Below are 13,776 nucleotides of genomic sequence, written 5' to 3' on the forward strand. Positions count from 1 at the left end.
AAACCAAACCATTTTTTGGTTCTTAACTGGTCTGGCCTTGGGACCCACAATTTCCCATGTTCATTAAGTCGTGACCCATATTTTTTAGCATTCAAGCCAACTGATACGGTGAGCTACATGGTGAGACACGCAAAGTGCCTGTATTTGTTTGGAACATGCTGATGGTAGGCCTAGCAGTGGCGTAAATGTACTCCTGGCGTCGTCTTTCAAAGTAGGCTACTCGACAGGTTTGTGTTTGACAGTAGGCCTAAGGTGCTTTGTTTCCATGTGCCGTTTTAGTTTTGATGGTTTCATGCTCTCGTGTATCAGCAATTTACTGCACACCCCACACTAGGGTTTCTGTCCCATTTTGTCCTCAACATAAGTGAAAAGCCTACTTCAAATATTCAGGGTCGCACTTGTGTTTTGCCATAGCCTATTTACCTCTAAAATGATGTCTAACATGACCTGTCACATAAACATTGTCTATGTCCATGGCAACGACTGATATACTAATAAAGTCTGTCAAAATAAAGGTTTGATATTAGATCTGATAGGGTAGCATTTAAATGGGCAACTTTTTTTAACCACAAGCTCCGCGACCCACCTAATTCTGCGACCCACTATTGGGTCCTGACCCACCAGTTAAGAAGCACCATTTGTCACAAACACCTTGGCTCAAAGGGAATGGACATAGGGAGACTGACACCGTCGGATAACGTTTAAATAATAATCATAAATTTATTTACAAATATGTACATAAGTCAGTAAGTGAGGAGCAGCAAAACATAACATAAAATGTCATGCACATCAGCAATGTGTAGGCTATGTGTAGTGCATAAAGAAAAGGTAATCTGAACAGCCGCAGCCAGCTCTCAGCAGCGTCAAGCCAGAACAGGACAGAGAGACCGGAATAAAGCCTGTGTCCTGTGGCCTCATTCGGAGTCCATTGACACAGAGCCACGCCCCTCATTAACAAGAGACCACTGGAACACTCTAGCTCCTCCTGCAGGTCGAAAGACAGACATGACAAACAGGAACTATATGCCTAGTGCTCAGAGGCACCATAAAGGCAAAGGGAGGAAAAGGCGTTAACACCTCACGGCACGGCAAAGCCGGGGCGTCACACAGTTAAGAAGATGTAATGCACTTGTACTCATAATACACATTTCATGTGAGAGTGGGATGTAAACAGCAAATATGTTAACTGGAAATACACCAGTGCAGATTAGAATTTGGAAGATAATGAGAGAGGCAGACAGAGGCAAATTTTGAGCTTAATACAATGTTGTGACAGTCAATTAAGGGAATATGTCATTTTTGGTTGCAGTGGTTCACAGCTGGAAAGCCTTTTACACATGCAGCACAGGCCTAAGTGAGTTTCCAGAGTTTGTGGCCCTCAATACCATCAATGATGAGATTATGGGCTCCTGCAGTAAAACCAACAACTTTGAGAACCGACAAAGATGGATGGCTGGGACAGGAGTATTACAACAGGCAAACAAAGACTCTGAGAGGTCATAAGGATGCATTCAAGCAGAGCGTCAGAGTGGCCATGGTTCATTTTAACCAATCAGAAGGTAAGATTCTGTCTAACCCCAAAATCACATGTGTCCACAGGGAAATGTCCTCTTAATAATTCTTCTGTATGTCCAAGCCTCAGCACTGCTTAAGCTTTGTTCTCATTAAACATCTTTTGCAGATATTTTGATATTACACCTTAAACATTACATCTCTTATGAATCAGTCACTAGACTATCCATAGAACCTTTTCAGTTAGTTGTGACAGAGAGGATTTGAAGAGGAGTGGTTAGTAGGCTATTCAATGATCTTTGGTTGTAATTCTTTGAGTTGCTCTCATTTACACTGGGTTATTTTTTCAAACCAAATGCTGGGTTGAGGCTGTTGGGTCATTTTGTTGGGTTAGTTTCACTCATGCTGGATTGGTAGTTGAGGACAGTGCCCCCTCCTCTCTAGCCTCGTGAGACCATCCTGATCTCGCGAGCTTCAGGGTTTCACTCGCAGATCAGTCTGGATACTTTCCGTTAAAGAAAATTTGGAGCAGTTCACCAAACGAACGTCCAATCAGCGTTGGCTTTGAGGCGGGTTGAGGTGTGACGCAACGAACAACATGACGGCATCCACAGAGATGAGCATAGCTATCGAGCAAGTTTTATTCAAATTAGAAAGTATTCCTGGGTAAACTGTGAAGCTATGAGTCTCAGCCATGCAGCTGGGAGGAATGAACGACACAGACATCCTCCAGTTCATAATGGAGGAATATACTATCTTCAGAAGTGTAGGGCCTACCGTGAAAACTTGATGGGAATTGTCGTTGATTAGGTTCATAAATGGTAAGTTAAAACAGCTTAACGTTTGTCACGTTACCTAACTTAATTGTATGTTAAACGGCATTAGAAGAATACTTTGTTCATCTAATTGGTTGATTTGGCCCGTCGATAACAAAGGTGGTGATAGACAGATGGTTTATCCAATCAGCTAACCAGTATGTCCGCCCCTTCCCAAAAGTTCTTCAATGAAAAGTTCCCAGATGGATATGCGGAGCAAATCTATCTGGCGGAGTCAGGTTACCTCCTCTCCTCCACCAGACGTGAATGACTTGCTCTAGGTCTATCATAATTTGAGAGTTTAAAAAATCGTTCCTCTTCCAACTGTCCATTCCAGCAGCTGTCAACATGAAATGGAAATCATACGAAATTTCTGAAGGTACACTCTGGGGGGCCTGTTTGCCCAGATAGCAAACATACACTGGGACGGAACTGGGCCACACCTACCACAACGTCCGGCACGGATCTGCATAATGGACCTGATCCGGCGTCCAAACGCACATCGGTCCAAAATTGGTCTGGATCCGTTTGACGGATCTGGTACCAATAAGGGCTAAGACTGGCCCAGTTCCGTATGGTAGTCTGTGTTACTGACGTGTTCCAGATCTGTTTATCATATGCAATACGGGTCCGCGTATTGTGTGTGGTACGGACCCGTTTATCAGACATCAGCCGGCTTTATTTGACATGTGAAATGTGATTGGTAATTAGGGCTAATTATCCTGAAAAATCTGTTTGCTACACATTTGCTAACAGGTTCGTTATAGGTTCACCCAGGTTAAAGTTCGTAACGTTTTCCCAACAGCTCAACTGATAAACATAAGCTAGGCTACAAACACAAGGGGGGTAAAAAAAAACGTTACACATAAGTGTCTTATTATTTTTTTTATTCAACAACCTGGCTGTAGAAGTGCAATCCCAGACAAAGTTTAAGTCGTGTTAATTCCACTGTTCCCATCGATATTCAGGCTGTCTTCCTCATCTCCATGGTTAATCTGAAACAACACAAAATAAACATTAGCCATTTATTCCTTTTTGCAAATAGGCTAAGTCACAATTACACTCGTTTTTTATCATCAGTGATCATGTTAGCGTTATCACTGTTTTTTCCAAAATAGTTATTGTGATGGCTGTTTTGCTTAAGTTAAGCTAGTTGTTGTTGCTGGAAAATAATAGTAAAGTTATCAATCGCTCGGTTGCTTGTTGTTGTCTCTGAATAAACCAACAGAGATAAAAAGCAGATACTACCTTGAAAAGTTGGGCTGTCCTAGTCCAACCCCAGGCTGGCAAATCATGTCAAAAGATTGATAAGCAAACCAAAGATCCTTGATTAACATTACTGCTTGGACTTCTGCATGCGTGGCAAGAACATGGGGTTGTTTCATAGCACTGTTAGATCTGACACAAACAACAATTGACTACTTTTACCACTGCTAGGTAATAATAAAAATAATGAAACGAACATATGATCAATATTGAGCCAACTATATATTCTTTTCCAGCCTTACTGTAGAAATGAAGTGGCCATGGGAACATAGTGCACCCCCATGGTTTCTAAATTTATGCCATTCCAAAATACCTTTTTTTTTCTTTAGCAGCCAGTTGACAATGAAGTAGGGAAAGGACAGTCAATTTAGCAGAATCAGCACCTTAATTAATATCATTACTACCTGGGTCTGCTGTGAAAAAATGGTCCTTCGGCTCATATCCGTATCACAGGTTTGGGCCAAATCAGTGTTTTGTATTTTAAACGCATCTCCTGACTTCCAGTTGAGTTGCGGAAATTGGACCTGGGACAAATCTGTAAACCGGTGATAAAACAGCATTGCTAGCAGAGCTGAAACCTGTATCAGGAGTAGACCGGGCCCACAGTCAGATACCGTATGTCCGCTACAGGCGGATCTAAAGGCTTTTATGCGGATCCGGCCCAAAGGAAATTGCTATCTGGGTGTGAGCCCCAATGTTAATGCCCCCAGAGTGTAGCGTTGTGGTTGCCTGGTTGCCTTAGCTGCTGGCTGTAGTGAAGAGTTAGGTAAAACTGATTGTGTCTTTTTGTACCCTGACAGTACTCGGTGACCTCGAGAAACAGAGATCTATGTGAAGAATCGCAGGAATTTCCCTTTAACATTTATTTATTTCTTTTTCTTTTTTCTTTTATCCAGACAGATTTTAAAAATACACCCAGAGACAATACAGAGACATTCCCTACATTAAATAAATGAAGATTGTCCATGCCTCAAACAGGTTAAGAAAGCATCAAAGTAATTCATGCCAGCTGTTGTACATTAGTGTTTATAAAGACAGACACATAAAAACATATTTTTGCGTTGGATATGAACTGCTGAACAGAAAAAAAACTTCTAAACAAACTAAAACTAGCATACCAACAACTGACTGGTTACAAATATAATATATATAATGTTGTACATATAACTGAACAATCTGATGAAAATAACGCCACAGTTTATGCCACATCTGGTGAAGGAGAGGAGAGGCACTGTCCTCAACTACCAACCCAGCAGGCTGGATAGCAAAAAACAAAGCCCAGCTTTGTAGAATGCTGTCTCATCCCCCTCTTTGCAGACAAGAAAATATCATCAGTTGAAGTCTATGTTTTCTGTCTGCTGTTTAACACTGCAGGAGTGCACACATTCCAGAGGATGGTGGGCTGTCAGTGGGATGATGAGAGTGGAGCAACAGACGCATCAGATGGGTATGGTTATGATGGCGAGGACTTCATCCTGCTGGATATAGAGAATCTTAGATGGATTGCAGCTGTGCCACAGAGTGTTGTCACCAAAAACAAGTGGGACGCTGAAAGAGTTGAACTCGAGTATCTAAGAAACTACTTCACCCGGAATTGTACTGACTGGCTGAAGAAGTATGTTCAGTACAGGAGAATCACAATAATGAGGACAGGTACAGCACACAACACGGAAAGTAGTTGCTGCCCAGCCAGTAGAATCTTACTCTTACAGTTAATTACTCTTAATCAACAATTAATAACTCACTCCTTACACTAAACAAATAACACATTTTGTTTATTTAATGGCTCGACATGCCATTTGCTTTAATAATCCAGGGCCCATCAATGATGATAAATAGTCAAGTGTTTGGAGTTGATCTGTGTCATGAAATGTGTTAAAAAAAAAAGAAAGTGTGAACACCCTCCCATATTGTAGCCACCCACCTCCCGCCCCTCATCAATGCTCAAAAAATACAACAAATGAATAGAGAATTGTACAAGGGTCTGGTTTGATTATAACCGAGGAACAAACAGCCTGTGTAGGTTGATGAAGAGACATCTCTGCTTTACCATGCCTTTAATGAAATTGAAAGGCCCAAGAAGAAATATGGCCATGCATAACATTGTGAAATATTCCTTCATTACCTCTGAAAGAATGGAATTACATTTTTGCTCATGCATTTCAGTTTCCATTAACACATTTAAATGACTCTTCTTGCTTTAGCCCTTTATAATGTTTTTAATGACTTTCCCTGTTCCACAAGTCCCCCCTGAGGTCAGTCTCCTCCAAAAGGACTCTGCAGTGGTATGCCATGCCACAGGCTTCTACCCTGAGGGAGTGATGATCACCTGGAAGAGAGATGGAGAAGAGATGCAGGTGCATGTGGATGTGGGGGAGACATTGCCCAATGAGGATGGAACTTTCCAGAAAAGAGCTGTTCTCACAGTGTCACATGAGGACCTGAAGGAGCACCAGTACACCTGTGAGGTGACCCACAAGAGTGGATCTATTTCCAGGCCCATAAATCCAGGTGATCTGCATCTTATACAGGGGTGTATACTTTTTTGATCCTGTGAGGGAAGGGTGTAGCCTTAAAGGAGAAGTTCGGTGTGATATTGACCTAAAGTGTGTTGAAACGCGAGTGTGAACTTACGTCTCATAGCTCATCTCGGCTTGTCTCCTGCCCCTGGCGCTAGTTTGCCGATGCTACCAACAGTTATTCAATGGGGGTACCTCGGGCATCGGCCTAGCCATGCAAATAAATCACTGTTTTACACCATTTACGAGACTCAAAGTAGCTCCACACTTCATTGGTAGACTTACAAGGGCCCTGACATTTAAAACGAGACATTAGGCCTTTTCACACAGAGATCACGCTAAATTTGCGGGAAGAGGGGACGTCTTTTTGCTGTCTTTTTGTGTCTGAAAGCGAGGTGAAAATTTGCCTGCCTGCTGATCTGTTCACATGATGTGGGATTTTGGGGAGCCAGGAGGCAGGATCAGCTATAGTAAATTAAATTGTAACGTGCAACAGGGGGTGTGTAGAGTGATAGTCGTAGGCCTTTAGATACAGCAGGTGTGTGATTTCAAAAACCATGGCGGGAGAACCGACTGCACTTTGGTCAGCTTGCATTTGCTTTGCTGTTGCTGTTAGAATGTTAAATTCTTGCGATAGATGTCGACAATAAAACGTAATTTGGAAGGGAAATTGAAGAGAAGAGTTGCCCCTTGCGTTGGCCGTACAATGTACTGTGCGTACAATTTATTCATGAAATCATTCAATATTACAACAATAAAAATAGCTTGTGTACTGTCTTAATTGAAACATGCTTCGCGCACAAATGATAGCCTAGGGCAAAGAGAATGGACATCTCAACATAAGGATACATTAGAAGATGATGATTAGTGTAAACTTTGTCACACAACGTGATAAGCAGTTCTTTAAAAACGCAACGTTCCATTCAGTCATAAATCATTCAAGCGTAGGCCTAGTGCTCGTCATGAAAAGAAAACAGCAGCTTAATATTTTTCAGGTGTTTAAAAGTAGGCCTATAGGCGCACTGTTAGCAGTTATGCCGAAGGCAGTGAGATTATTGGGCATTGCATCCTGTCACTCAACATCGCAGTTCGGGTTGATACGATTCAGTTAATGCGAGTATGGATCGTCTCAAAGTTTGGGACAACCAAACAGCAGTGTAGACAAAGCAAATCCTAATTGTTAGGTTACCATTATCTGTCTTTTCTCTAGGCCTGGGCCTATCGGAAATCGCGACATAAGCACATTGGTTTCATTTTTCTTTTCTTTCTTGTTCGCGTGTTGGGTAGTGAAGCGATAATGCATTTAAAGCAGTACATCATGTGAGCCAGAGCCGATATGGCCAGAACTGCTGCTCTGTAAAGGTATTTCTGTCCCACCCAAATTTGCTAAACTACTTGCGAAGTAGCCTATTCATCACAGACATCACATGTATCACAAGAAAGAGCTTTTTCTCAGCCTTGAAACGATGTTAGTGGTTGTTGTGTGGCAAACGGTTCGCGAGAAAAGTAACTTTAATTTAATCATATTTTTTGCGCCCGTCTCCCTACCGATTCATCTTGGTGGAATACTTCGCGAACTTTCCCTCAACACATGACAAACCATATATCAGAATAAACAGCAGACCTTACCGAACATAAAGGTGTAAAGCATTCCCCTGCACAGTTAGCCATTCCAGAGTAATCCGGTTTTAAATTTGCAGCAATGTCTTTATGCATGTCTCCAACTTTGCGTTCTAATTGTTCAATAAGTCTACATGATTTTATAGCAGACCAATACAAAATAAATGTTACAAATATCGCCTAGATATCTGTAAGCATTACAATCAGAGGATATACATATAGGGCAGACAGACGCTCATGAGTTCATGCTTTGTTTTATCGCTGGATTTTAGGATAGCCTATTATGGCAACTGATTGCATTCCAAGCTACAGTCAACTCTAGCAAGCATTGAATGACTGGAGACTTTGTGAATTTATAGATTGACATAATGTGCTGTCTCTGCTATTGCTGCTTTTGATCAGTTAGATTTATTTGCAATCTCCTGTGGTGAGCTGGACATAGCATTAAAAAGGCCCGCCCAGATTCCCCTTTCCGCCTTGACCCATTCACACTGGTGGCGGAACGAAAAAACTCGGCAAAATGTCTAGGGGGCTTGGTAGTAAATTTGGCGAGACACTTTGTCCCGCCGTTCCGCCTCGGTCTATGTGAAAGGGACAGTCGTTCCGCGATTCTGGTACATACAATCGCGGCGATTTTGCCAGTGTGAAAGGGCCTATTGAGAACTTTGAAAAAGCACTGGTAGTTTATTTACAAGACGATTTATACAGACAGTACCTTCAGGAAGTTTACCGTTCGCCGCCATCTTGAATTTAGTCACGATAAGTCGAGCAACGAGTACGAATGAACAGGTATGATAAGGGATCAGATTCCAAAAATAATTCTGTGGAAATGCATGGATTCCAGTTGCTGCTACTACTAATAAAACAGTGATTTATTTGCATGGCTAGGCCGATGCCCGAGGCACCCCCATTGAATAACTGTTGGTAGCATCGGCTAACTAGCGCCAGATTTTGGAGTGCATGGGGACAAGTCGAGATGAGCTATGACGTAAGTTCACACTCGGTATCATGTTTCAACACACTTTAGGTCAATATAACACCGAACTTCTCCTTTAAAGGTGCAGTCAGCGTGTTTGTTTAGGTTTATATTTAAATTCTGTTGCGTTTTGTCCAAAAGAACATACTTTATATTTTAAAGGGATATTCCACCATTTGGGGAATTACACTCATTTTCCACCTCCCCTTGACTTAAACAATTGATTTTTACCTTTCTACAGTTCATCCAGCCATTCTCTGAGTCTATTTGATTACAAGCAAGTTAACACATTTCTTACGATTATATTTTCTTACACAATCTTTTGTACAGAATCTACTCTCATTGGTCCAATTTTTGTGGTGGTGATTGTGAGTTTTCTGTTGATTGGATGCATTGCTTGGTTTCTGTGATTTATTTTACAGAAATCCCAATGTTTCTCCTCTGTGTTTCAGGGTTTGTTCCTGTATAAGGGCATATACATTTGTATTTGTCCAGGTCTGCTGTTTTGTGATTATGTACCACAAAAAATAATAGGGTAAGGCTATTTGCACCCCTGGTACAATTAGCAGTGTATGCTATTTGTACCCTGGTGCAATTAGAAGTGAATTCTATTCGTACCCCAGTGCACACAGCAATGTGTCCTATTAGTACCCCGTCTGGTACAAATATCAATGTATGCTATTCGTACCCCGGTGCATACAGCAATGTGTCCTATTAGTACCCCGTCTGGTATCATTGTATGCTATTTGCACCCCTGTGATTTATTCTGGCATATTGATCACACAATGTAATAATAATAAAAAAAACAAGCAACACGTTTTTTTGTTGTTACGTAACAGGGTGTGAATAGCTCAGCTGTTTAATAGACACTCTGAATAAGGCATGCTGTTTGCATTAATGTATAGTTAGAAGTGGATGCTATTCGTACCCTGGTGTATATAGTACTGTATGCTATTTACACCCTGGTGCATGAACTAGCTAATTATTGCAATCAAAACTTCCGTTTGAGAACCGATTTCTTGTTCAAATTGCGCGCCTTCTCTCCAGAGACGTTGGTACACATGCACATTCACTCTGCCAAAACGCATCACACAGAAATTGAACCCCAGTCTCCCGCATGCTATCCCATGTCTGTGACCACTGCACTGTCCTCTACCACAAGTAAATGGTGTTTGCGGGTAAACTTATAGTTTATAGGCCTGAACGTCATATTCACGAAATTTCTGTTAACTAACAAACTGACGGTTGTATGTGTTCACTGAACCAAGAGTATGAAAATAAAACACAACTTTTCAATCTAAAACTTAATCTGAACAGATATTAGTGCCGAAACCTTTCAGAATTCTTCACTTTCTGCTGACGAAAAAACGAATGTCCGCCATGTTTTTTGTGCTCGTGAGCAACGTCTTTTTGTTGTTATGTCACAGCAGGTGTGAATAGCTCAGCTGTGTGGCCAAGGCTGTTCGTACCAGGGGTGTATAGACACTCCGAAAATAATATTGTGATCAAAACTTTGTTAATTACATTGTTTTTATTATTATCATTATTATTATTGCAGCCAAAGACTATTTCATTACTTCCTCCGATGAAACTACAAATAAAGGCTCAAATAAAGGCTCAAAAAAAGTGCTCAGACCTGCACCAACCCCGCCCCTTTTCTGTAAATATTTCCATCTTCTAGCAGGGGGCTGTAGCCGTGCCGGTGTGCACAGGTGTGCTGTGGTTGGTCCTGATGAGCCAGACATTAAAAGGGCCCGCTCTCAGGATGCAGACGGACTCCCTCTCCTCTCGGCCGTCGTTATAGTGCTTATGTTATGTTTTGTTATGTGGTCGAACACTTGTACTCATACCCCTAGACACTATGTACTACACTTTAGTTTTTAGCTTCCACATACTGACTTCTCTATAATTAATTAATAAATGTACTTTATTGTTAGTCTTGCGTGGACCTCCCTTATGTTTCATATGCCTGAGCCAGCATGTGTGACAGCTGCTTAATGGAATTGGTTAATGTCATAAAAATCTCTATCCTCAAGATCACTTATTTGAACTGCATAGATAGATAAATAGATAGATACTTTATTGATCCCTAGGGGAAATTCAAGGTCACAGTTGCATACAGACAACATACACACACACATTCACTAACAGCAGAAAAAGTAATTAAAAGTATATAATATAAAAAACACAATAAGCAATAAGGACTGTAGAAGATAAAGAATATACTAAATATACAAAAAATACAAATTATACTAAATAAAACTTAATATAAATCAATTCTAAAAAACAGTATCCACATAGTGGGTGATTAATCAATCAGGTGCGCTTGCAATGACTGAAGCAGGGACTGAGCCTGTGGTCCTCTGTGCATAAGGTAAGGTAAGGTGCTCTTTGTGAATGAGTGTCATGGTGATGGTGCAAATGAGTAAGTCAAACAGTGCAACAGTGCAAGAATAAAGTCTATATATCTATATATAAATAACTATATTAAGAAAGGTATAAGTGTGGTCACATTTCGGCTGTGGCATGGAGGTTGTGCATATAAAGCACGCAAACAGTTAGGCAGAAGACAATGGTAAAGTGGCTAGTGGACAGACAGTTCAAGACATGGAGAGCTACTTGACGGGCTGCCACTCTCGTCGGCGCCGGAACCGTGATCGGCGCCGGAACCGTGTAGGATAATTGTAAAGAAGAAAGGGGAAGATATTATTCATGCTAATTGGTGTGTGGCTGTTTTGTTTTGTTGTTTACCTTTGGTAAAGTTGACTAAAAAAAGTTATACAAAATAATTTTGGTGATTTATTGTAATCTCACAATGAAACCAATGAGGAAAAATTCAACCTTGAAGGGAAGTAAATGTATTGTAAGAAAAAGGAAAATCTCATAAAGGAATAATGTTTTTAACACAATTTATTGGCACCTCTAGAAAATCTTATATAGGCCAACAAAATGTAACAGAACCATTTTCCTATTTATATTCAACCATTCACCAAGTCCCCCCAAAAATCTTCAAAAGTGACCTCACTGCTAATAGATTTAGAGAGCATGCCAGAATAAAAGCCTTTCCATTCATTTAATTACAATTGGCAGGAGTTACGGAATGGTAGCCTACAGCGACTTTGTCTGGAATTGTGGTCTATTGTCAGATGAAAGGACAATTGTGCTCTTTGGCAAGAAACACTTTAGGTGGGTTTGGCATAGAAAAATGACTATATTGAAAAGAACCACATGCCATAATGAGAATTATGGTGGAGAGGCTGTGATATTGGCACTGTTCTTATTCCCAAAGGCTTTTGGAACCTTATTAAGGTTCATGGTATCACCCCAAGAAAAACCTGAACATTTTTAATGTAAATTTCTGCCAAGACACTAAAAGTTTTCATTGGATAATTCATCAGGTCAATGAACTAAAAAAAAGTCCAGAACAAAACAAAAATGGTTTACAGAACACAAAACCAAGCTTCTGCCAATGCCATCTCAGTCCCCTGATCTAAAGTCCATAAGAACAGTGGGGTGAGTCAAAGATGAGAATGCACAAGGAATCTGGACAATCTGAGATTTTGTATAGACAAATGGTCCTAAATCCCTTGGTTTGTAGTCTCATTGGAGAATATTATGAGCTATTTTATTGTCAAAGGGAGGCTTAAGAAGGTATTAAAAGCAGGGGTGTCAATATGTGTGCATTTTATTTTAATAAGAATCATTCTGTAGGAAACTGTATCATATATTGTATAGGCTACGTGTATCTTTCAGCTTTCTCTCAATTCTAAAAAAGTGGCAGGTTAATTCTTCATTAAAAATTATTATCACATTAAAACTGCAATGATCATGTCTTTTTTCCACTTATGTCTTTAAATATACCGGTAAACTAACACGGTTCTATTTTCAGCAAACTTTTTTCTGTCAATTGAAGGTGTCCCTTGTGTACTTCAAGCAGTGAAATTAAACTAAAATTGTTATGGTTTTGTTTGTTGTTTTGGAAATCAGCTTCAATGGTAAGGGTGGCAGACGGACCTGCAGAGCAAATTCAAATGTGCTTGCTTGGGTTCACTCAAGTCTTATCGTTCACGATAAGTCTTATCGAATTCTTCAAATAACAATAACCCTGCTACATAAAACATGGTCAGCAGTCGCCTATACACTGTGGGCGCCCCTTTTGGGCAAAGCCCCCGTTGCCATGAGTTGTTATAAATAATATGGATTAGTGCTCCCATTAATCCCTTAAGTACACATATCTATAGGGCATCACCATCTTCAGCTGGATTACAGTCAATAACAAAAATGACTTTTGTGCCAACATTTTATGTTACAATTTTTCCCCAAGTGAAGTACAACATTTAGCACATCAGGCAAATGCACAGCTTTAATGCAGTAGCCTATCTTAAAATATTAGCTTCATAATACTGATGCTACACTGAGTTACAATGCATAACATGGAGTCTGACATTGCAGATATGCACCCCAAGCACTTGATATTGCACTATGTAACATAAATGTTGCGGTAAGGAGCATGACCCTTTTTGTCAGTTTTAAACAAACTGGGTACTCAGTATGTTAAAATTAGACAAAAAGGGTAATTCCTACATTGTGCTATAGGCAGAGATGTAAGTCTGGCTTCAGAAAGTAAAAGTTCTGCCATGTATTGGTTCTACCTGTGCACTTAACATAGGTTATTTCACTAATTAGCTGGTCTACCTGACTGAGTTGTGCAATAGAATCAGCTGATTAAGTGAATGGTTGGAACAAAAATGCAGGACTTTTACTTTATGAAGCTTGACTTTTGCGTTACTTTAATACACATACAGTGGATTAACAATCGCACTCTTAAATTATGTGGAAGATTCCAGGAATTGATTAAATGAAATTTGCATATGGGTATTGTATTAGTTTTTAGTGTAATTTGAATGGAGGACTTCTGTTAGAGCTTTTTTAAACTCATCTGATAGAATTTTATGTTTGATAAATAGGTTGTTGTATTCCTCTGTCACCTATAGGTGGAGCTGTATGACTACAGATTACAATGCACAATGCATCTCTTGCAGGGACTTACTAGGAGCTGAATCACAAA

At 40.3% G+C, this 13,776-nt stretch overlaps 1 protein-coding gene across 1 annotated transcript; it reads left to right on the forward strand.

Moving 5' to 3' along the window:
* The first annotated feature begins 1,459 nt into the window (after positions 1-1,459).
* Positions 1,460-6,168, forward strand: LOC143140868 (major histocompatibility complex class I-related protein 1-like). Its single transcript, XM_076301999.1, has 3 exons — positions 1,460-1,559; positions 4,968-5,246; positions 5,838-6,168. Exons 1-3 carry the CDS (start codon positions 1,535-1,537, stop codon positions 6,140-6,142), a joined length of 609 nt encoding a protein of 202 aa, XP_076158114.1. The 5' UTR covers positions 1,460-1,534; the 3' UTR covers positions 6,143-6,168.
* Positions 6,169-13,776: the final 7,608 nt, after the last annotated feature.

Source organism: Alosa pseudoharengus, unplaced genomic scaffold (genome assembly GCF_046254945.1).
Source record: "Alosa pseudoharengus isolate Yale_2024_CS ecotype anadromous, Long Island Sound unplaced genomic scaffold, YU_APseudo_1.1 YU_APseudo_1.1_scf_23, whole genome shotgun sequence".
NCBI lineage: Eukaryota > Metazoa > Chordata > Actinopteri > Clupeiformes > Clupeidae > Alosa > Alosa pseudoharengus.